The 22,061-nt window shown below is 39.5% G+C and overlaps 1 protein-coding gene across 1 annotated transcript in view; it reads right to left on the bottom strand.

Annotated features, from left to right (window-relative positions):
• Nucleotides 1-22,061, bottom strand: part of NELL1 (neural EGFL like 1) — a 939,503-nt gene that overhangs the window by 56,822 nt on the left and 860,620 nt on the right. The window contains exon 16 of the mRNA XM_024118844.1: nucleotides 17,047-17,187. Coding sequence (XP_023974612.1) covers nucleotides 17,047-17,187 — 141 coding nt within the window. The remainder of the gene's footprint in view (nucleotides 1-17,046; nucleotides 17,188-22,061) is intronic.

Here is a 22,061-nt window from a genome sequence, read left to right as displayed (position 1 = left end):
TGGAGGGGACTGGTGCCTGTGTTCTGATGGATGAGGCTGGATCTTGTCTTTCTGGTGGGCAGGACTGTGTTCGGTGGTGTGTTTTGGGGTGTCTGACCTTAGTATGATTTTAGGCAGCCTCTCTGCTAATAGGTGGTGTTGTGTTCCTGTCTTGCTAGTTGTTTGGCATGGGGTGTCCAGCACTGGAGGTTGCTGGTTGTTGAGTCGAGCTGGATCTTAGCATTGAGACAGAGATCTCTGGGAGAGCTTTCGCTGATTGATATTATGTGGGGCCAGGAGGTCTCTGGTGGTCGTGTCCTGAACTCAGCTCTCCCTCCTCAGAGGCTCAGGCTTGACACCCAGCCTGAGCACCAAGACCCTGTCAGCCACACGGCTGGAGTACCTTCAGAGTTGGAGAAGCTGGCCTGCACTAGCTCTCCTTCTGTGCTGCACATTAGAATCACCTGATTTTTCCTTGTTTTGCCCCAAAGGCAGTGTTCCACAGAGAAAAACAGTAGCCTTGAAAATAGTCACAGCTCTGAGATGGCTTTTTTTTTTCCTTTGTGCTTAGTTGGGTTTCACCTGCTCACAGCGGGCCACGTGCAGAGGCCTCACACCTGGCTCTTCTGGCCGGAGTTCCTAGTGTGGAATCTGCCCTTCGGTTTTATGTTACCTATATGTCCTTTATGTTACCTTGTATGCTTAGCTGGTAATGTACTTTTCTATCTGCATTATTCATTCAGAAGTAATATTGTGGTCTTATTTATCTTTGTGTTTCCCACAGTACCTTTTACAGTGCCTTTCGTCTACTTAGATTTGCATAAACAGGTGTTAAATTTGAATCTGATGGATCAACGCTTGTCCTTTGGGGGGCCTCAGTTTTCTCTTTAATAAAATATACGGTTTATATAAAATACTTTCTATGATCTTGTCCATTTTCATCTTTATATGATTACTTTTCACCTTTGCAGGACTGAGCTTGTAATTGCAGTGTTACAATATGACTGGTGACAAATGGAGAAGAGGATGGAAATGAATGGAAGAACACAGTTTCAGGATAACAAAGAGATTTCTTAGATTTAAACCATTTTCTTGGACATTTACTGTTTATTGAAATATCCCTAGTCTCTCTTAATGAGTATTTGCAAGCAGGTGCTGAAGAGAGAAAGTAATGAAGGGAACGGCATGGTTTTCCTGTTTCATTGAAGCCTGGCAATGTTACCCTTAGTGACAAATATGGATGGGGAATCCAACCAAGTGAAAACCAAAACTAACTCTCTATTTTAACAAATCATTCGTTCAAGCAAGTTGACAGATGAGAAATAATTTCTTCTCTCTTCTATGCCAAGTAAATGAAAAGTAATTTCATTTACTACTAGAAGCATCCTGCAACTTACATAGAAATCAAAGGTCAAACACCATTGTCAGTGGTACAATTCAAAACCAGGTCTCAATCTAAATAACACAAGATTCAGGTTACAGACCCTAAAGACCCTAAGAATTCAAAGACTGTCCATGTCTCTTACTTATTGTCTCTTTTTACCAACTCTCTTTATTATGGTCCCTGATTTCTAGGAAGGAGTCAAAGCTTTTCCAAAAGTTTTGTCCCAGCAGAAGGCAAGTTAGGACATTGATCTAGGACAAAGACCTGGGTCACCATGCCAAGAAGGGCAGTATCTACAGAGAAGACTAACATGCTATAAATAAATCTTAATGATGTGATCTCACGGTGTCTTTTCTTGGATGATTCCTTCTCTTTCATCTTCTTTCTCTCTTCATATTTCTTCTCTTAAGCAACTGATTTGGTAAAAATAGACTTGGGGCTGCCTCCTGTCTTGAAGGGATAGTCTCTGGAAATATCTAGAAGGCTTCTGGGAGAGTCAAAGGAAAAATGAGGCAAAAAGTAGGCAACTTGAACCCACTCTGCCCTAGACTTTTGGGAGGCAAGTTCTGTTTATTTTGAATTTGTCGTTCTGTGTTTTTTACTTTACGGGAGATAAAACCATAAGAGCCCAAACTAAGTTGGTTTCTACTGAAAAGCAAAGGAGCCCATAGATAAAAATTCTCTCCCTGAGCAAACTCTAGTCAGGCTCCTCTGAGCCTTTTTCTTGACTAGGCCTCAACCTGGACCTATAAACCCTGCACAAATAATTTTGTTCACCCCACATTAGAAAAATTAACAAACACTAGCATAGTTTCTAACAGCTCAAGGCAGCATCAATAAAGTAATGGCTCCAGTCCCATTAAGGTCCTGCATGGGAAAGCTCAAGGTTGCAAAAGAATTTTCTGCTGTTCCAGCTAACACCTGAATGAAGAATAGATAGGCCCCCATCACCCCTCCCAGTCTCTGTAGGAGAGTAGAAACCTAACTTCTTCAGTAACAGCTGGTTAACAAACCCAGATGGGATTCATATGGATCAACACCTTTTCCTGGTTTTTGTAAATTTCCACTTCCTTATTTCTACTCAAGCCCCCACTTTCCTCCTTCCGACTCCCTCATTTTCCTTTTAGAATGCCCAGTCACCTCTGCACCAATCTAAGTTGAATTCAATTCACACTGGACCCTCTTCTCTATTTCAGTAGCTTATTGCTGATTAAAATCTGTCCTTACCACTTTGAGTCTGATTTTATTTATCTTTGACATGACTCAGGCTGCTTGAGTATAAACAAAAGGAATTCTTGCAGTTCATTTGTGGTCCAGTTCAGCTCCTCAGAGTAAGCAGCAGTTAGGGGTCAGTGTCCTCATTAATAATAGAAATGATTGCTTTGAGAGTCCTTTTATTAATTCATTTATTCAACAAATATTTATTGAGCACATATGATATGCTACACACTGTTCTAGGCATTGGGAATACTATTGCAAACAAAACAGACAAAATTCCTGCTCCTGGGAAGGTAAAATTTTAATGGAACAGGCAAACAGTGGATAATTCTTTACATGTATCTTTTTTAGGAAGCTGCGGATGCTTTGGTATCCCAGCCACGACTCATTTTATTGAGTCATGTTAAGATGTCTTTATGAAACAGATTTCTATCTTTTTATTATGTATAATAACAATAATTTATTATACTCTTATACACTGTACTCCTTAGGGTTTTCAAAATCCTTTCAAATCATGATCTACTTTGTCCTTTCAGAAAAACTTCTTAGAATGTTAGCATTACCATGTTCTCCCATTAAAAGAACCAAGCAGAAGGTCAAATGATCATTGCTTCTCAAACATTTCTACCGAGTTTATCTATGGTAGGAAAGAGTGAACGCTCACTTTTCTGAATCCTGGACATACATAAAGGGGAAACCATGGGTCTGAAATGTATTTGAGGTTTCAAATTTTCTATTTTAAAAACTATTTTTCCTGCTAGTTTTTCAATCCAGCCATTTAGTCAGGATTATGATAGAAAGATCATTTCCCCCTCAAACCATTGAGCAAAGTAAGAATCCTCATCTAGCTTTGGGTACCCTTTCAGCAATACCTGTACCCCAGTATAAGAAATTTGGGAACATGCTCAGGGCTTACAGCTAGTAAGTTTCTGAGTTAGGACACAAATAGAGGCATCTTTACTTCAGGTCAGGCTTGTCCCACATCATCACATGATGGCAGGCTCCCAAGTCTGTAGAAAACAAACTTTCTGCAAAGACCAAATGGCAAATCTCCAACACAGCAGCCAAGACATAGACCCTCCAGATATGAACTGATGCTCACTATATGTAAAAGGTAATACCAAAACAATGAAGGCAAGGTCCCTCTTTAAAAACAATTACAATTAACTGAAGCATACAGAATGCTCACCATCCGCCCCATAGTGTAGCTTACTCAGCCCTCTCCATTTCCAGTGCTTGGACTATTACAGTAGCACCTTCCTGTTTTCCCTGCCTCGGCCTCTTCAAAGAGAAAGTAGATTAATAAATCATACCATTCTCTCACTATCTCAAGGGCTTTTTAGCAGGAAAATGACCCAGTTTGAGCTGCTACAAGGTAATAGTTCTAGGAATTGGCAGAAAATTGAATTTGAATCAGTATTTTACTTATATGTATCCCTAACCTAACTGCTTTAGTAAGTCATATCAATTTCTCAGCTGAGAAATTTTACTCACTGTGTGGCAAAGAACAGACCTCTCTGTTCTTCATTTTCTCTTTCTGTAAAATGAGGAATCATACCGAAACTGAAGAGTTGTTGTGAGAACTACAGGAAAAAATGTTAGCACACAGGAGTTGCTTGATAATAATCATGATCAAAAGCCATCTAATTCTGATGGCCTCACTTTTCTCAGAAGAAAGACATTCCAAGCAAAAGGAACAGGAGAAGCAAAATTGCACAGATGTAGAAAATCACAATGATACATGTCTGATAGAGGGTTTGAAACTTTGTGGGAAACACTATGCTATTTACATAGCTATCTTTTATATTAAAAATAGCTACTTAAAAAGTATCAGGGTTGTCACAAGAAAATAGATGTTTCAACAACCTTTAGAGACACTAATATTTATGAAATAATTCAAAATTTTCAACTCCTTAGCTTAGAACACAAGACCCTTCATAATTGGTCTCTACCTTTTATTTCCAGGGCTCCTTTCTTGCCATTCCTCACCCATAACATGACCATATATATCATCTACTTCATCCACAATGGAAATCTCACCATCCCTTGAACATAATTAGATCTCTTCCATGATTCTGTCTCCAATCAGACTACTATTCCTGCCTGGAATACTTACCTTAATATCTACTTTGCCTGGAAAACTTCCTTCTCATTCTATAAACCCAGTGAAAAATATCATATTTTCTGTGAAAAATTCCCATATACAGTGCCATCCCCACATGCCCCAACCCTAAGAGGAGTTAGTCAATTTTTCATCAGTCTATTTATCTATCTATCTATCTATCTATTATCTATCTATGATAAACAGTTTTTATTGTATGGAAATGTGATAGAGACTTAGGGTTTACTACTGCTTCTGAACACACAGAAAATTATACTTCCCTGAACTCATGCATTCAGACTGGGTTGTACAGCTATTTCTAGCCAATGGCTTGTAAGCAAACATAATGTGTGTGGCTTTCAGGTCAAATAATTTCAGCAAGAGACCCTCAAGTGCTGGATCCTGATGTTTCAGCAGTGGTTTTTACCTTGCTGGAGTTAGTGTCATTCTGAGATCTGAGTGAAAAATATAGTTCTGCTTCCTCCAAAAGATGCATGTACACACATATACACATACTTGCATACAGATTCAGGGCATTCATGGACCCCTCTGAAGCCTTTCAATGAAACAGAAAACCAAACTGGTTTTCAAACATGAGTGGGCATCAGAATCAACTAACGGGGGAGCATTATAAAACAGATCACCGGTCCACTCCCAGATTTGCTGATTCAGTAGGTCTGGGGGCAGGTAGAGAATTTTCATTTCTAACAGCTTCCTAGGTGATGCTGATCCTGCTAGTCTGAGGATCACACTTCTAGAACCTCTGCCCTAAGCTACATGAAACTGAGTTCACAGGAAGTAATGTTAAGAAACTATTTTTAGGAATCCCCCCCCGCCGTCATTCTAGTGTCACTCATGTGGGACTAACTCCTCAGGAAGAAAGGAAAAGAAAGTCATTTAAAACTCATGAAGAAGATTTTGCATGGTGTTAGCTTCAAGATCCTGTGTAGGAGAAAATCAAAGTGCTTCTGTTGTTGCCTGATCTTTGTAAAAATGCCAAGTTCATATTGAAAGAGAAGACCTTAAAGAAAACCATAATCGCATTGAAAAGTACTTATTTTAGGGAAAAAATATCACTTTTTCTTTGTATTTCATACAACTGTTACTCCTTCTGTATGAGCCACAGCACGAACCCCCACGCCCCCCCTCCCCGTCTCCAATACAGCCTTCCTCACAGCTGCCATCCGACTTGCTTCCTTTTCTCAGAACTCCCACTGGGCTGATTCATGCAACGTAGAATTGTCATGGAGCACCCCAGAGACCTGCATCACCCCTCTTTACATCCCCAGAGCCTAAAGAGGCAACTGGCTTCTAATTACTCCTTCTGAGTTATTGTGGCCCGAGACATCAAATTACCAAGTCTTCATTTACCACAGTGGAAAGGAAAGCAATCTTCTCGGTATCATTTTAAAAATAACAGGTTAGGCTGGTAATACATGAAGGAGATAAAATACTTATTCAAAGGAGAAATAAGTTTGTCAAAAACATGAGGACTCTATGCCCCAATAAGCCTTTAGAAGATCACTCAGTATAGGACAGTAGAGTTGAGTGATTTACATTTTTAATGATCACAGGAAAAAAAGAATGCAAGAGACAAAAAGTCATATATTCAAATGATTTTCTTATAGCAAAATTAAATAATAATATAAAAAATTGCTGGTACTTAAAGGACAAGTATTATGCCCAAAAACATTCTGTTGCAGAACTGAAAACAAACAAACAAAACCCCTCTTTGAACAGCACATTATTCAATGATACTGAACAAATAAGGTTTTCTAAAAATTGTTAGAGTAGGCTATATTCATTTTTTCAGTTGAGTTTTCAGTTAGCATATTCTGCGAAGTGCCAAATCCATAGGATGCCTAGGAGGAAAAAAAGGGTTTAAAGCCAAATAAATTCTGGACACTCTCAATGTAAAGGCTCTGAAAAGTCCTGCAGTTGATTAAGCACCTTAACTCTATTTAGAATTTCCCAGCTGTATTTACTAGTAAAGCCTTGGCTGCAGAATATCCCAGCATTAGTGCCCTAAGATCCAGACTTTGATAAATGCTCTGTTGGAGGCATCACCCCAGTCTGGTCTTAACCACTGATGTCAACTGCAGGGAAAAGGAAAAGCTTCAATTAGACACAATCACTTTGTTCTTGCTCTCTTTTGCCAGGCAGAAACCGGGCTCCAGTCAAAAATATAGGCCTACGAAGCAGAGCTGTGCTTTTTAGTTCAGTGTAGCTGGGGACAGGAGATAGCAAACAGCCATACCTCAGCAGCTGAGCAGAGTGCGAGCCAGCTCCAGCTTTTCATGTATGCCTGTCTTTCTGACTCATAAGCTCTGGATCTTCATGACTGTGACCTGATACCATGTAGCAATATTAGAAGTTCCCATAGCCTTGAGGCGACCTCTCAGAAGGGGAACACACTGAGGATTGATATACTCAGGTGACCTCTTAGACGGCCATAATCCTAGATCTCTCTCTTTTGTTCAGATATGTGATGACCCCCCAGAATACACTGGTATGGAGTAAAACCTTAGTTCCTTCTGTACACACACGTAAGATAAACTAAATTTAAAAATTATGGACTTTATACCAGGTATGTATCTATAAGCACACAGTGAAGTAGAAAATGAGGCAATTATCTGAATAATGATCACTACTCACATCTTAATTTAATCCTTTTGTAAATTATCTACAATTAACATACAATTGACAGAGGCCATTGGGGGAGTAGAAAGAACATGGGCTCTTTCACACATGGCTGCGCTGCTTAATGTGTTTCTCCTCATTTGCTACCTACAAGGGGTTTTTGAAAGTGAAATGACACACAGTTGGCATTCAATAAATAAAAATATGGCTTTTATAGTACCATTTTTTGCAGCAAGATTTTAGCGGGCAATAAAGAAAGCAATATTTCTGTTGCTTAATATTTCAAAAATATTAAACATGTACACAGTTCCTAGAAAGGACATTGATTAACCCTTTCTGGAAGAAGAAATCTACCAGTTAATAGCTGGATGACCAGGGGCAATTTATGGAACATCTGTGTGCCTCAGTTTCTTTGTCCATGAAGTAGAGACTATCAAAATTCCCACCCGATGAAGTTGTTTTGAGGATAAAATGAGTTAGAAAATGTGAAGTTTTTAGAAGAGTGACTAGAACATGAAGTAATCAATCTTCCCTATTAGTAATATTTATTTTTTATTTTTATATCTATAAACCACATAAACCCTTCCAGCCTTCAAGTCTAATCACCCCCATGCAATCTGGTATGACTGTTCTTTGATCCTCTCTGAGCACTCTCCTCCCTAATTACCTACATACAGTGTTGACCCTATAATTTTACAGTTAATTATAAGATTATAACCTGTATCAGAATGCTATCGGCTGTTTCACGTATGTTGATTTTTGTCTCCAGCTTGGTGTTTTCAAGTCCCTAGGGGTGAATTCTCTGGATCCTCCGTATCACCTAACTTAGCGCTAAGACCACAGCAGGCTTATTTTTGTGGATATAATAAGTATAACATGGCAATCCTTGTGAAGAGTTGTTTTTTAATAGTTTTCTAGTTTTCCTCCTCTTCATTATCACCCAGGTGATCTTCACTTGGATTAGAATTGAGGTCCCTGGCTCTCCATGCACTGTACATTGCTTCAAGGCATGGCTCCAAGTTGTTTTATCTGTTCCATGGCTGGTCACAGCTTCCATTAGGAAGGTGTCTGTCACTGAGAAGATACTAATCAGGGCCAGGGGTGGCTTAGAGGATAGACCCTATCGTTAGTTTGAGGTCTGTTAGAATAATTCCCTGAGATGTCTTGTTTCAGTTCCAGAGCTGAAGTGGATAATATCACATAGGCCTGTTGTGTCAGCCCAGATTGGCAGAGGGTGATCAATGGACTTTGCGTTCACGCCTGAGTTTAGTGCGATGAATGCTATTCTGACATCATTTTGTGAAATTATATTTTTGAAATGTTTATCACCCAATCTGAGGAGGAACATTTGCCTTCCTCGAGAAGTCCCCAAAATATATCCAATTTAACTTACAGTTAAACAGCTCCAGGCTTATATATGCATGGCTGGATTTGAAGGGGAGCAGGAAACTTGCAGAGGGTCTGATGGGACACATTTCTCATCTGATTTCACATTTGCAACTGTGTGTTAATATCCACTGTAAGGCCCTTTCTGGGGGACCCAGAATATCCCCTCTATTAGATGTTGGGAAATGTTCTTATCCTCTCCATCCTGTGTCCTGACTATACCAGTCCTCTTCCATATCCATTCCATACCCAGGTGGTGTCTGTCCCTGTTCTCTCTGTCCATTTGAAGGTGGCAATTTTGTGCCAAGCAACTGAGCCCCTCTGAGTCCCCAGACCACAGCCCCACATACTTCACACCACTGGTAGTTAGATGCATAAAGCTATTTAAACAGCGACGTGGCCAGGTGGTGTCTGCCTTTGGGAAGTCTCTTAGATAGTAGATAATTCATTACTTGGATGAAAACCAAACCTAAAGTTCTTTGGCAACAAATATCAATTTTGAAGTTAATGAGAGATCATTAAATATTATCAAGGAAGTTTGGGGCAGGAGCTGTTTCAATGAAAATACCTTATGTGCATGGGTGGGTTTTATTGTTTGGCAAAGAGAAAATCCAATGAGTGTTCCGAGATTGGTGTGTATGCCTCTGTCCCTGAAACTTTCTTAGCTTGAAATACTCTGGTCCACAAAGATGCTTTCACCACTCTGGCATATCTCTGCTCTGGAACAGAGAAGCAGCACATTTGAGCCTTTTTGCTTAAAGACTTTTTATGCGAACTCCTTTCAGATTAGACCAGTTCATATAATCATGCTCTCCTTTTTGCTCTGCCCGTCAGGATATTCAAAAACGTCTTTGTTAACTCTCATGGTTAGTATATTTTCTGTATTTTTCAAATATTTTTATTTTAATAACCCTACTGAATGTGTGTTCTTTGTATATACTAATTACTTTCAAGTGGCGGGGGATAAATGAATGAATGAAAGAATAAATATAATTAGTTAAAAATCTACTTACCACCCGTTTCTCATACCCTTTATTCCCTATGCCTTCCTTTCCTTTTCTATTCTGGATTCATATCATCAAAAAGGCAGGGAAGGTAATCGCATCGGTGGATAGCCAGGTGATACTATTGTTAAGGCTAAAATGCTATCAGATTACCTGTCAAGAACCTGCCACCTTGACGTCCTGCCCCTAGTCTAGCAGGAGGGCCCGAAGACACAGCCCTTGAGTCCCTCGGATAAAGCAATTCCCCAATGCTCTTGATTCAGACAGAATATAGCAACTCTGTCTGGGTCTCAGTTACACTCCCTCATTCTCTCTTTGCCTTGTCTCATCGACCTCGAGCTGCTCTGCTTAACAGCTCCTCTGTCTGTGGCTCATCACAGGTCTCCTCCTTTCCAGACAGCTCTACAGTGTTAACATACTAAAAGCAGAAAGACGATTTGGGATCAAAGGCACCTGGATTACAGCCTCTGTGTGCCACTTACTAGCTGTGGAATTTGGGACAAGTTATCTTAATCCCTGGGACCTTATTTCCCTCATCTTTAAAATGGTGACAGTAAAAGGGCTTCCCTCCTAAGACAGTTGTGAGAACTAAATTATGTAATGCATGAAGTTCCCTGGCACATAGTGTAGCTGCTCAGTTCATGAGAATACCTCGCATTTATCGAGCACTTAAAAACACAAGTGCTGAATGTTTTTTTTTTCCTATGTTAGTGTATTTAATCCTCACAATTACTCCACAGCAATTTATGAGGTTGGCACTTCTGCAAATTGCTCAGTGCCTGGCAGAAAGTAAGCTCTCAATAAATGTTGGCTCTTATTAGCATCACTGTTGCTGTCTTCATTTGACAGATGAGAGATTTAGGCGAAGGGAAGTTAAATGTTGACTATTATCAACTACTACTTGCTAGGACACTGGCACATGGGAACACTTATGTTACAAAAAATTCCACCAGGAAATATTATTTTAATCATTGTATGCTGAGGAAACTAAGGTTTAGAGAGAGAGGTTAAATAGTTTGCCAAATGTGGCTCAGCTAGAAAGCGGCCCAGCTGGGATTTGAATCCCAACAATCCTATAAGTATATACTGGAAACCTGCCTCTCCTGTATCACACTGTTACCGGCTAAGGTTTCATAATCCTCCACTCCCCGCGGTGAGGTTTGTCACAGGGAGCATCTCCAGCTTCTAGCCCTTTTTTTAATCTCCATTCCTATGAGAACTAGACACTGGGCAATGACAGCAGAACCCAAATCATTCTTAGACCATTTCAATCAGCCCTGATGCTTCAATCAATAAAAAGTGAACTCTCCTTCCCAAGAGATTCCAGTGGAACATTCTCTGGTTGTTTTACGTTGCTCTGCAAGTTCACGTCAGTTGCAGCAGCTGCTCTGACAAGTAAATACTCACTGGGCTGTTTACAGTGACCAGAAAACAGACTCCAGAGTCTGGGAACCTGCCTCACACAACCAAGTCCCTTTTGAGGAGGCAATAATGGGAGGCCAAGAGATGCTGCATCCCAGAGGAAGAGCTGTATGTTATCCCCGAGTCTGTCATCAACAAAATGGACTTTACCGGGATTTGAAAATTTTGTTTGATAACAATAATGACAGAATTGCATGAACAATACAATTTAATTCAATACAAATCTATAGAAGATACAAAAAGACCTCAGCTGTACTGCAGGCTCTAAAGAACTGATGACAACCACAAACTTAATCTGATAAATTCCATACAACACGTGCAAACACATGGCTATGAGAACATAGAAGAGGTAGGCCCTTTTTTTTATTATTAGAGAAATAGGACAGTGGTTCTCTATGTTAATTGACTATTCTTTCTAATCACTTGTAGACCTTAAAAAAATGACCTCAATCTATCCCATAACAGACCAACTGAATCAGATTCTCCAGGTGGGTGACGCCCCATAATAAGTATTTTTTTTTTTTTTTTTTTTTTTTTTTTTGTGGTACGTGGGCCTCTCACTGTTGTGGCCTCTCCCATTGCGGAGCACAGGCTCCGGACGCGCAGGCTCAGCGGCCGTGGCTCACGGGCCCAGCCGCTCTGCGGCATGTGGGATCTTCCCGGACCGGGGCACGAACCCGTGTCCCCTGCATTGGCAGGCGGATTCTCAACCACTGCGCCACCAGGCAAGCCCAATAAGTATTTTTAAAAAGCTACTCACGTGAATCTACCGTGAAAGACATTTGAGAATCACTAGTTTAGGGCGTAAAACTTCATCAGGATTTTGACAAGTGGAAATGGGATAGAGGGATGGTCAGGGAAAAGCATACAAGCAAAGGAGTAAAGAGCACAGGGTTTGGGAAGAGTGGAAAGAATATTTGCGGAGGCTTGAGGGTTAGTGTGGGAGCAGAGGAAAATAAAGGTTCAAAGGCAGAGTCAAGATCACAGAGACAGACTGACATCCAAGGGAATCTGAGCCTCATTTTCAAAATAGGTAAAATCCTGCTCTTTAGACATGGCACTGTTGATTATACATTAGTTTTCATTTCTAAATGACCCAGATAACTGTGCCCAGATAAAAAGGAACTGCTCACAGCTTCTATGTGAAAATCGAGAGTCACTGCATCCAAACACAAAGTGCACCGGACCCCACAGTCATAAGGCATCCCTGTCATCTCTGTCTACAAATTCCAGCTAGCAAACCTGCGCGTGCCCATCTCTCCTGGACTTATAAACATATACAAGCAAATGGGAGAGAAAGAGGGAGATAGAGGAGACTCTGATAAACTTCTCAAGAAGGGCGATTCCGTCTGTCTCTACAATACCTAGACTAGTCATTTCTTCAATTATATGATCTACTTTAGTGGAAAGAGGCAACAGTAAATCTTGCAAGGGTGCTGCTCTTTAGGATGTTAGTAACGTTCGACGTTTCCAGTAACTGATGTAAGTCAGTAGAGCAGGTGTTAACCTCATCTAACAAAAAATGGCATGGAGTGGCAGGTGACTGTTGCCCTAAAAGCCTATAATTGCCATATTTTAGATTCCAACATATGCCATCCCTGCTACTGTCTGGGGAAAAAGCATAGGTGAGTGCATGTTGCTAAAACACTTAAAAGAGTTTTTTAAACGATTGTTTTAGATGCTGCTATTTCTTTTAAATGTAAGCATTAGTAGCTGATGTTATTTAAGGCTTATTTTATGTGCTAATTTTCAGTGCCATTAAGATAGGTTATTATGATTCAAAATATTTCAAGTTATAAATCCTTCAAGAACAGAGATCTGATCTTCTTTATACTCATATTCCCAGAAGACTTAACCCAGTACTGGTGTAAATGGTTGTTCTTAATAAATATTATGTTTCTGAAACGAAAGACACATGATTTTGTGATATTTAACATCTTATGTTACTCACTGCAATCTACACAACTGGTTGTGTCAAACCAAATACAAAATAAATTTGACCTGATACAGTTTTATCTATTCCTTCAATCATTTGACATATATGCCTTAATGCCTAATTTGTGCCTACATTGTGTATACATGATGAAATGTGTGTACACTGGTGAAACACAGACAAGGTCTCTGCCCTCAGAGAATCTGTACATTTGTGTCAGGAGATAATCACACATATGTATATGCACAATAAATTTGTAAACAAAAAAATGCTATAAAAGATATAAAAGAGTGATATAATGAAGCAACTACCCCAGATAAAATAGTCAGGGAGCGCCTCCTCAAACAAGTGGCATTTGAGCTAAGAATTAAATGAAAAAATAATAAGTCTACAGATAACAAATTCTGGAGAGGGTGTGGAGAAAAAGGAACCCTCCTACACTGTTGGTGGGAATGTAAATTGGTGCAGACACTGTGGAAACAGTATGGAGGTTTCTTAAAAAACTAAAAGTAGAGTTACCATATGATCCAGCAATCCCACTCCTGGGTATATATCTGGAAAAATGAAAACTCTAATTCAAAAAGATACATGCACCCCAATGTTCATAGCAGCACTATTTGCAATAGTCAAGACACAGAAGCAACCCAAGTGCCCATCAACAAATGATTGGCTTAAGAAGATGTGGTGTGTGTGTGTGTGTGTATATATGTATGTATATACATATATATATATATGTATATACATACATATATACACACACACACATACATACACACACATACATACACACAGAGTGGAATATTACTCAGCCATGAAAAGAAATGTTGCCATTTGCAGCAACGTGAATAGACATAAAGAATATTATACTAAGTGAAATAAGTCAGAGAAAGACAAATACTACATGATATCACTTATATGTGGAATCTAAAAAATAATACAAATGAGTCTATATACAAAACAGAAACAGACTCACAGACATAGAAAATAAACTTATGGTTACCAAAGAGAAAGGAAAGGAGGGAAGGATGAATAGGAGTGTGGGATTAAAAGATACAAACTACTATACATAAAATAGATAACAAGGATTTGCTGTATAGCACAGGGAACTATACCCAATATCTTGTAATAACCTTTAATGGAATATAATCTGCAAAGAAAAAGAAAACAAATCACTATGCTGTACACATGAAACTAACACAGTATTGTAAATCAACTATAGTTCAAAAAAAAAAAAAAAAAAAAGACAACCATGCAAGAAAACAGGTGTTGAGTGTTCCAGGTGGAGAGAATAGCAAAGGCAAAGGCCCTGAAACTGGGTGAGTTCACTGTCATGTTCAAGGCATGAAAAGATCAGAAAGGCTAACATATATAAGAGATAAGCCCAATAAGCGGGCAGGGACAATGTCACCTAAAGCCTGGAGGAAGACCATGCAAAGAAGTTAGAAATTTATTTACATTCACTGGGAAGGCATTAGAAGGATGTAACAAGAAAGTAACATGATCAGATTTATACATCTATTACACCAAGAAATATTCTGAACCAACAGTGCTGTCAACTACCAAAAATAACTTAAATGATGGTCAGACTTCTGTTCTTAGTAAGACCCATATACAAAGCTGTTTTTAAAGGTGAGAAAATGAAAGCGAAATCAGAAAATATGTTACTACTAAAAACAACCCGAGTTCCTTGCCAAGGAATCCAGTTCACCGACATTTTCCTGGGCCGAGCAGGAAGCAGTTCATGGATGAAGAAAGTGCATCCCTGGGGAGGGCAGAGCTTTGTTTCCCAGGCACGTCACTCAGCATGGCAGAGAGAAATCAGCAGGTGAGGTGACCATGACATCTGTCATTCTAACAGGGACATTTATGACAGTGACAGGGCACGATTGATAATTACATCAGAATAGGTATAAAGTGGGTCTGTCCCCAGCATCTGGGACATAGAGTCACCCTTGACCTAGGCTTGAGTCTCAACTTGTACCAAACAAGCTACGTGGCTGGAAGCAAGGTGTTACCCTTTCTGCGATTGCATTTCTTTATTGGACACATTAACTGTTGTTGTTGCATCTTCTCATTTACTGCACACCAACTACCAAAGGGTCTCGCTGGAGAGACAGAAGAATAAACCTCATTTCATGTTCACAGACTAGTCCAAGAGCAAATAAACTGAATGGTAGTGCAACAAGTGAAGCTACAGAAACATATGCCGGGGTAAAAGCTCTAGAGCTAGAGAGGAGAGGAGTGATAACTCCTATGAAGACATCAAAGAATGCTTCATGGGGTCCCAGTGAAACATGATCTGAAGTTAGGAAGATGAACAAAAATTCACATGTGAATCAACATGATCAAGGAGAAGAGCTCCTTGACTCAGAGCTCTGTTCCATTCCAGTCAGAGGGGTCGGCCCGTGCAAAGGCACAGACGTGTGCGACACCATGGCAGGTCCAGGCAGTTATCAAGTTGGATCAACTAAGTCATGTTTAAGGTCTTTTATGCACAAAAAAGCTAAGAGTCACCTATTTATTGATGTTAAGTACTGTTTTTTAAAATGAAATTTTTATCTTTAGCCCCAAAATGTAATATCGCATATGTCAATATTCTATATTTCTATCCAACAACAGCCATTTGATCTATCCCTATTCACATAACATCTATTTACTCTGAGTTGTACACATACAGAAGTTCCTTGCCATGTGTAAAGGAAGTATATGAAGACCCAGGATAGATGCAAACCTCTCCCTGAGGTTGCAAATCATCGTTTTAACAATAAAAGAAACACGGATAGACGTGGGGCAGAGGGCTGAATATGCAGGAACATGAACAGTTCCATTTTATAGATGAGACAAATGACGTAGAGTTTAGATAAGACCTTGCAACCTACTTAGTAATGGCAGAGCTGGAATTTGACTTCAGGGAGTCTGGCTCAAGGGTCTATGCCTCTAACAACTACACTGCGTGCCTCTCAACAGTAATGCTGACATGGCAATGGACGATTCATGCCATGTGCCTATTGTTCCCCAGTTCATCTTTGCTTCAGAGCAATCTTAGGGGAAAAGTTGTAGAAAACACTGACTGGTTCTCAGGAGCAAACTTTAGAAAAAATAAGATATGCAGATATGCAGACAGCAAAGTCAAATTTCCATTTTCTAATTCAGCATTCTGAACTTTGAGAACCCATGGTCAGAATGCTTGCCCTCTGGGTCTGTCCAAATCAGCATTAAGAATTCAGCTGAGTCCACATGACATGAAATAACTGGATTGGCCAAGGTTCTCATGGAAAGGATTACATTTTTGATCAGTTGTTTGGATTTCATGAAAGGTATAAGGTCTTGAAGGGGAAGAACTCCATCTGTTAACTTCCTCTGTTCAGCAGTTAACAGAACTGCAAGCAGAAAAATGATTAAAGGAGACTTTGCAAAGATGATAGCAGTGGTAATAGCAACAATAATAAGGTTAATTTGACTCTATCATATTTGTGCATCAATCCAAAGCTTATAATCTTTAAATATTATAGTATCCCATTTAAATCTAATAATATGTGCATTATTGTCCACATTTTTATGTATTCACAGGAGAAGGCCCAGAGAGGTACAGTGACTTTTGTAGTACAAGAGCTGAGATTTAAACTAAACTTTCTAAGTCCCGCAATATTTCCTCTTCTCCCACAGCTGTATCTTAAACTGTGAAAAATTCCAGCGAGTCATCATCGTTTCCTTCAGAAAGAACTAAAAGCCACAGCCTACAGACCCAGGCTTTGTCCTCTGACTGCCCCAGTTTCTGCATAATAGTTCTAAAACCCTGCACTGTCTAATCCCTGGCCTGATCCCTGAATTGCAGAGGGAGGAAATTTGAAAACTGATGAGTTTAACCAGTGAGGGGTCATATCTTAACACTGGGAGCTGAACAGACTACCAAAGCAGGCTGCCCCTCCTGCAAAGGTCCAGATGGATGGAGTGGAGGGCATGGCTGAAAGCTGCTTACCAATACAGGACTCCCCGGACAGTGAATAGGTCCCATCGTCATGGAAACCGCTTCTGCACTCACAGTGGTACCACCCTGGCAGGTTAACGCAGCGGGAATGGTTGTGGCACTCAATGATCCCCTCTGTACATTCATCAATATCTGCCTCAGAGAAAAACACAAGCCCACCAGGACATTAATTTCTTTTGACACTAACCTTTCAATAAACACCTAAAACATGCTCATGTCAACATATCAATTAAAACTGGTTAGTCACCTAAAATAAAGTTACAGGAAAAACTGTATCCCATCTTTTTTTTCTAGAATCCAAACAAACAAACTGAAAGCTTCATTTTTTGGATGCTTTCTCATAAATTGAACAATGAATGAGAACTGATGGTCATGAAGACATTCCCTAACGGCACATGCTGTGTTAGTTTCTGAATCACCAGAAACTAAATTGAGGATGTTTGGCACAGTTTTGTTATTCAGAGGAGATGACTCTTCTCTGCTTCAATGATTTCAGTATAGTAATCCCAGATATTATTTGGTATTCTTTGAAAATATCTGTGAACAAATAAGTTCAGGAAACTCTAGGTTAAATAGTGTTACACTAATGTTTTATAGATTTCAGTCTCAGAGACTTATCATATTTATATGCCCTGCAAAACTTAGGAGAATCATAATATGCACTGTTTCCCAAATTTATTTGGCTGAGGAATGCTTTTTCTTTGGATAATATCTTGTGAAACTAAGTTTTGGGGGAGCACAGTCTGAGAACCACTGTTCTAATTCTTTCTAAAACTGCTGATTCACTTACGGACTTGATTCGTGACAGTCAATCAGAGCTCCTCATTCTTCAATCATGCCTGATGAAAAGAAGTTTTCTGGGCTCTATTTGCTCTAGAATCTGGCTTCTTAGAATCAGCAAATGCCTGGATCACGCACAGATTCTCTAGCCCAAAGGCTTGCCTCTGAGCTGAAGGAAAGTGACACCACTGCAGAAAGATGAGCTGTCAATCGTCATACCAGTCTCAGCTCATCTTACAGAATCTCTCCAGGTAATTATTTCTTGGAATATAGCCATTGCTGGCTGGGAATCCCCCACTAGTCCTCCTAGAAACACCTGAACTACAAGAGTCTTATACAAATAGAAATTTAATTAATACTAAGATATAACACATAATGGATACAACGCACTTTGGAGTCCTGTTCAGCAGTGCCCTGCTGTAGGCATCAGCTACCAGTGTATCTATTATACTGAAAAGTCCTGTGTAGTGCACAAGGCCGTGAACGTAGTTTGAAACCTGCCAGTCTCATCTCATAGCATTCCAGCCAAGTAAAGAGAGGAAAGGTGCAGCTCTTTATTCTGGGCAACTCCATCCTGGCCTTTTTCTGCCAACTGCCATCTTCTTCCTTTATGCCTGTGTCATTAAGTTCATGCAGTCCTTTGACATACAGCATCCCTCAGCTTTCTAAATGCAATCAGGCCGCAGGACCTAGTGCTTCTATAGCACCTTCAGCTATAGCAGTCAGGTTGTGTGTGCATTTATTATAAGTCTCCAAACAATAAAATTTCAACAACTATGTTTTCATTTCTGAAATTTTACAGGTGTGTGATTCGGTGGGACACACCTTGAATCACTAAAATGTTCATAAATTGAAACAGAGAAGTGACTTGAGGCCATGTCTCACAGAGGGGAAGGACCGGGACCTAAGTTATGAAACCAGTTTGGTTATTTCTAAATACAGGTCACCAAGAGGAAAAGACATAACTAGAAGACTGATTTTCAGAGATAACTTCTCTATGAGAGGCTGAAAGATAACTCTCTGTAACAAAGCAGCAACAAATTTTGCTTCAGACATTTATTTCCAAAGCTTCCAGAAAGTCTGTCATGATCCCCACAAACCCTGTGATTTCTAGACTAATGACAATATTTAGGTAACAACCATCTAGCCACAGTTAGTGTGTCAGGAAACCAGGACATACAAAAGCAAAACTTCTCAAATTACCAAAGAAATCATATGTCCTGGTTGGTCTCATTGTCACCTGCTGCCTCTTTCACTCTCAAAACCAACTCAGTTTGGAGGATAAATTATCTGAACATCTTACAAATAATTCCTCCTGCTCTCAATTCTACAGGAAATTTCTAGGAGGAGCAGAAGTACTGAATGATGTGCAAATATTTTTTTCCGATTCACAGGTATTTTTATTCCCAAAATGAAATAAGAGAAACAAGTAAAAGATTCCACGATCCAGCAGGATATAAGTTATCTGTGTAGCATGGGAGACTCTTATAGCAAGTGGGTACAACCAGTCAAATTATACATCTGCAATTACCCCAGAGACACTGGGGTATTCCTGGCTTATACTGAAAATTAGAAAAGTAGTGGAGGTGTTCCTTGCCTGGGAGCTGCACTGCACACAGCAGATTCTGGGGCTTCACTGGGAATAACCAGGGCTCATCACACACCAGCACCTGCAAACAAGGCTGCACATTTCTATTTCGTGGGCCAGGTCTGTAACTGAAGCCAACAGTTTCATTTTATATGAAACCAGGCTGTACTTGAGAGGTGCTTATATTTTCGTTGTGTTCATAAAACTGGCTATTTCTTCCGTATAGTCGCAGTAGTATTAAAAGCAACAACCACAAACCAAATACAGAAAACACTTGGAGGCTCTTCAGTGATACTTTGGGGACTTTAAAAACTGTTAAATGGCTTGTGGCTGCCTTTGTCCTAAGAGATTTGTTTCTCCCAGTCAGCACTTGCTACGGGCAAACAAATCAGACGGATGCTCCGGGAGCGGGGTCTCTGTGAGTTCACCATGGAATCCGGTCCCCTGTCTCAAGGAATTCTGATAAATCACAGTGAGCCTGGGTGCATCACACGGTGTCAGACATTGCAAAGGAAACAGACAAATTAAAAAATCATTTTTCCTTCCTATAACAAATCCTAGGATTTTGTTTAAATTTCAGTTTAATCCAGCACAGACCTGAAAATGTAGCAGAGGAAACAAGAGATGTTGGAGAATTCTTGAGAGTGGAACCTATAGTATTCACTTTTGTATCCAAGTGTCTGCTACATAATGAATCACATGATAGCCCAGGTCAAAGAGCTAACATGGTGAAACCAGGTTCAGAATGAGCTAGAACCTGTACTTGTCACTCTTCTATCACATCATGTCATTGATGAATGGATAAAGGAAGATTTACACCAAGATAATGTATTCATTCAATTCTCTAAATATTGGCTGAGCTGAAAATACATGTCAAGGATGATATTTGTATTGTGGCAGTTGCAAAACAGATGCAAAAGTGAAGAAGGTGTGATTCCTGAAACCCAGGAGCTCTCAAACAAGAGGAAGAGGTATATAACACAAACTCATCCTTCAAACCCTAACTGATATCACCTTCTCCAACTCCTCCAGACATACGGGTCCTCCCTCCCTAATGCCTCACTATGTACACACACATCTATTTAATCACAGCAGTATTTCCCTTTTGTGCCCATCCCTCAAATACAGACTTTCCAAGAATAGAGACAACATCTTAGGTGTACATTTCTTGGAATAATAAGTGAATGTCAAGCAATATGAAAGTACCCAGTACAAGTCTGTGGGAATGAATGAATGAAAAAATAAATGACAATGGACCAAACATAAGGAACAATGAAAAAGTGCTATAATAGAGATTCAAAGTACCACAAGAGATCCTGCTATTTGCAAATCACAAAGATACAATGTCAATTCGCAAAATTAAATATTGTGGGGTTAATCTTTATATCTTATTTACCTCTAAAAGACACTATATAGTTTTTAAGACTTTGCTCCTGAGTCTAATGTTTAGAGATTTTAAGGCAACAAAAGACACACAGTTAAAGTTGCCTTCAGTCAAGAATCCTACTTGTACTTTGAGTTTTTTATTCAGCATGAAAAACAGAGGACAACCCAAGGTTTTTCCATAGGACATGTCCTAAACAACACATTTAACCCTATTTGGAATGGACAGTGAATTTGCTATCAAAAGTCATTGGCAAACACATCCTTGGATTCTTGCAAAATTCTGGTTTCTTGACTTGGATGAATCTCTTCCTTCATCTGATCTCCTCTCTCAGATTTGCTATTTGAAAATTTACAAAATAAAGTTGTTCTCAAAGTTTATTTCCAAGGAGATACTTTTGTATTTCATATTAATTGGTTAAAGTTCACAGTAAAATAGTTGATTATATCTTTTCTAGGGGTTTGTAGGTTGAGCCATGAGGAAAACTTCTGATGCTTTCATTCATTCAACAAAAGATTATTGAGCATACTTGTATGAAGCTATGTTCCACCCTATGATAAAGAGATGAAAAACATAAGGTCCCTGTACTCCAGACACTTAGAGTCTATCAGGGCAACTGGAATGTAAACATATAACCATGGTTGAGAACACTGGCTTTGCACACAAATATGACTTCAAACTCCTGTCCAACAACACACTAATATATTCTTTAGATTTTTCCAAATTTTTGCTTTCTGATTTGTAGATCAGGAATAACAAAATCAAACTTCATAGATGTGACGAACAAAAAACACCCTTAAGCAAAATCTACTGTTCCCCCTATTGTATAGGATATTAACTTTGAACTCTATATTACTGCTTAAAAATAGAAGACAGAAAAAAAATAATATTACCTTGTAACCAGGTCACTGGTTAGGACTGAGAGACCATTTCTGGATCCTTAAAAATGTTCTTTTGCATTTTTAAAAATTTATATATTTTTTATTATTTTTTCAGCATCTTTATTGGAGTATAATTGCTTTACAATGGTGTGTTAGTTTCTGCTTTATAACAAAGTGAATCAGCTATACATATACATATATCCCCATATCTCCTCCCTCTTGCGTCCCCCTCCCACCCTCCCTATCCCACCCCTCTAGGTGGTCACAAAGCACTAAGCTGACCTCCCTGTGCTATGTGGCTGCTTCCCACTAGCTATCTATTTTACATTTGGTAGTGTATATATGTCCATGCCACTCTCTCACTTTGTCCCAG

Source organism: Physeter macrocephalus, chromosome 16, assembly GCF_002837175.3.
Source record: "Physeter macrocephalus isolate SW-GA chromosome 16, ASM283717v5, whole genome shotgun sequence".
Taxonomy (NCBI): domain Eukaryota; kingdom Metazoa; phylum Chordata; class Mammalia; order Artiodactyla; family Physeteridae; genus Physeter; species Physeter macrocephalus.
The sequence above is the reverse complement of the archived record's forward strand: the minus strand, read 5'-3'. Positions and strand labels throughout refer to the sequence as shown.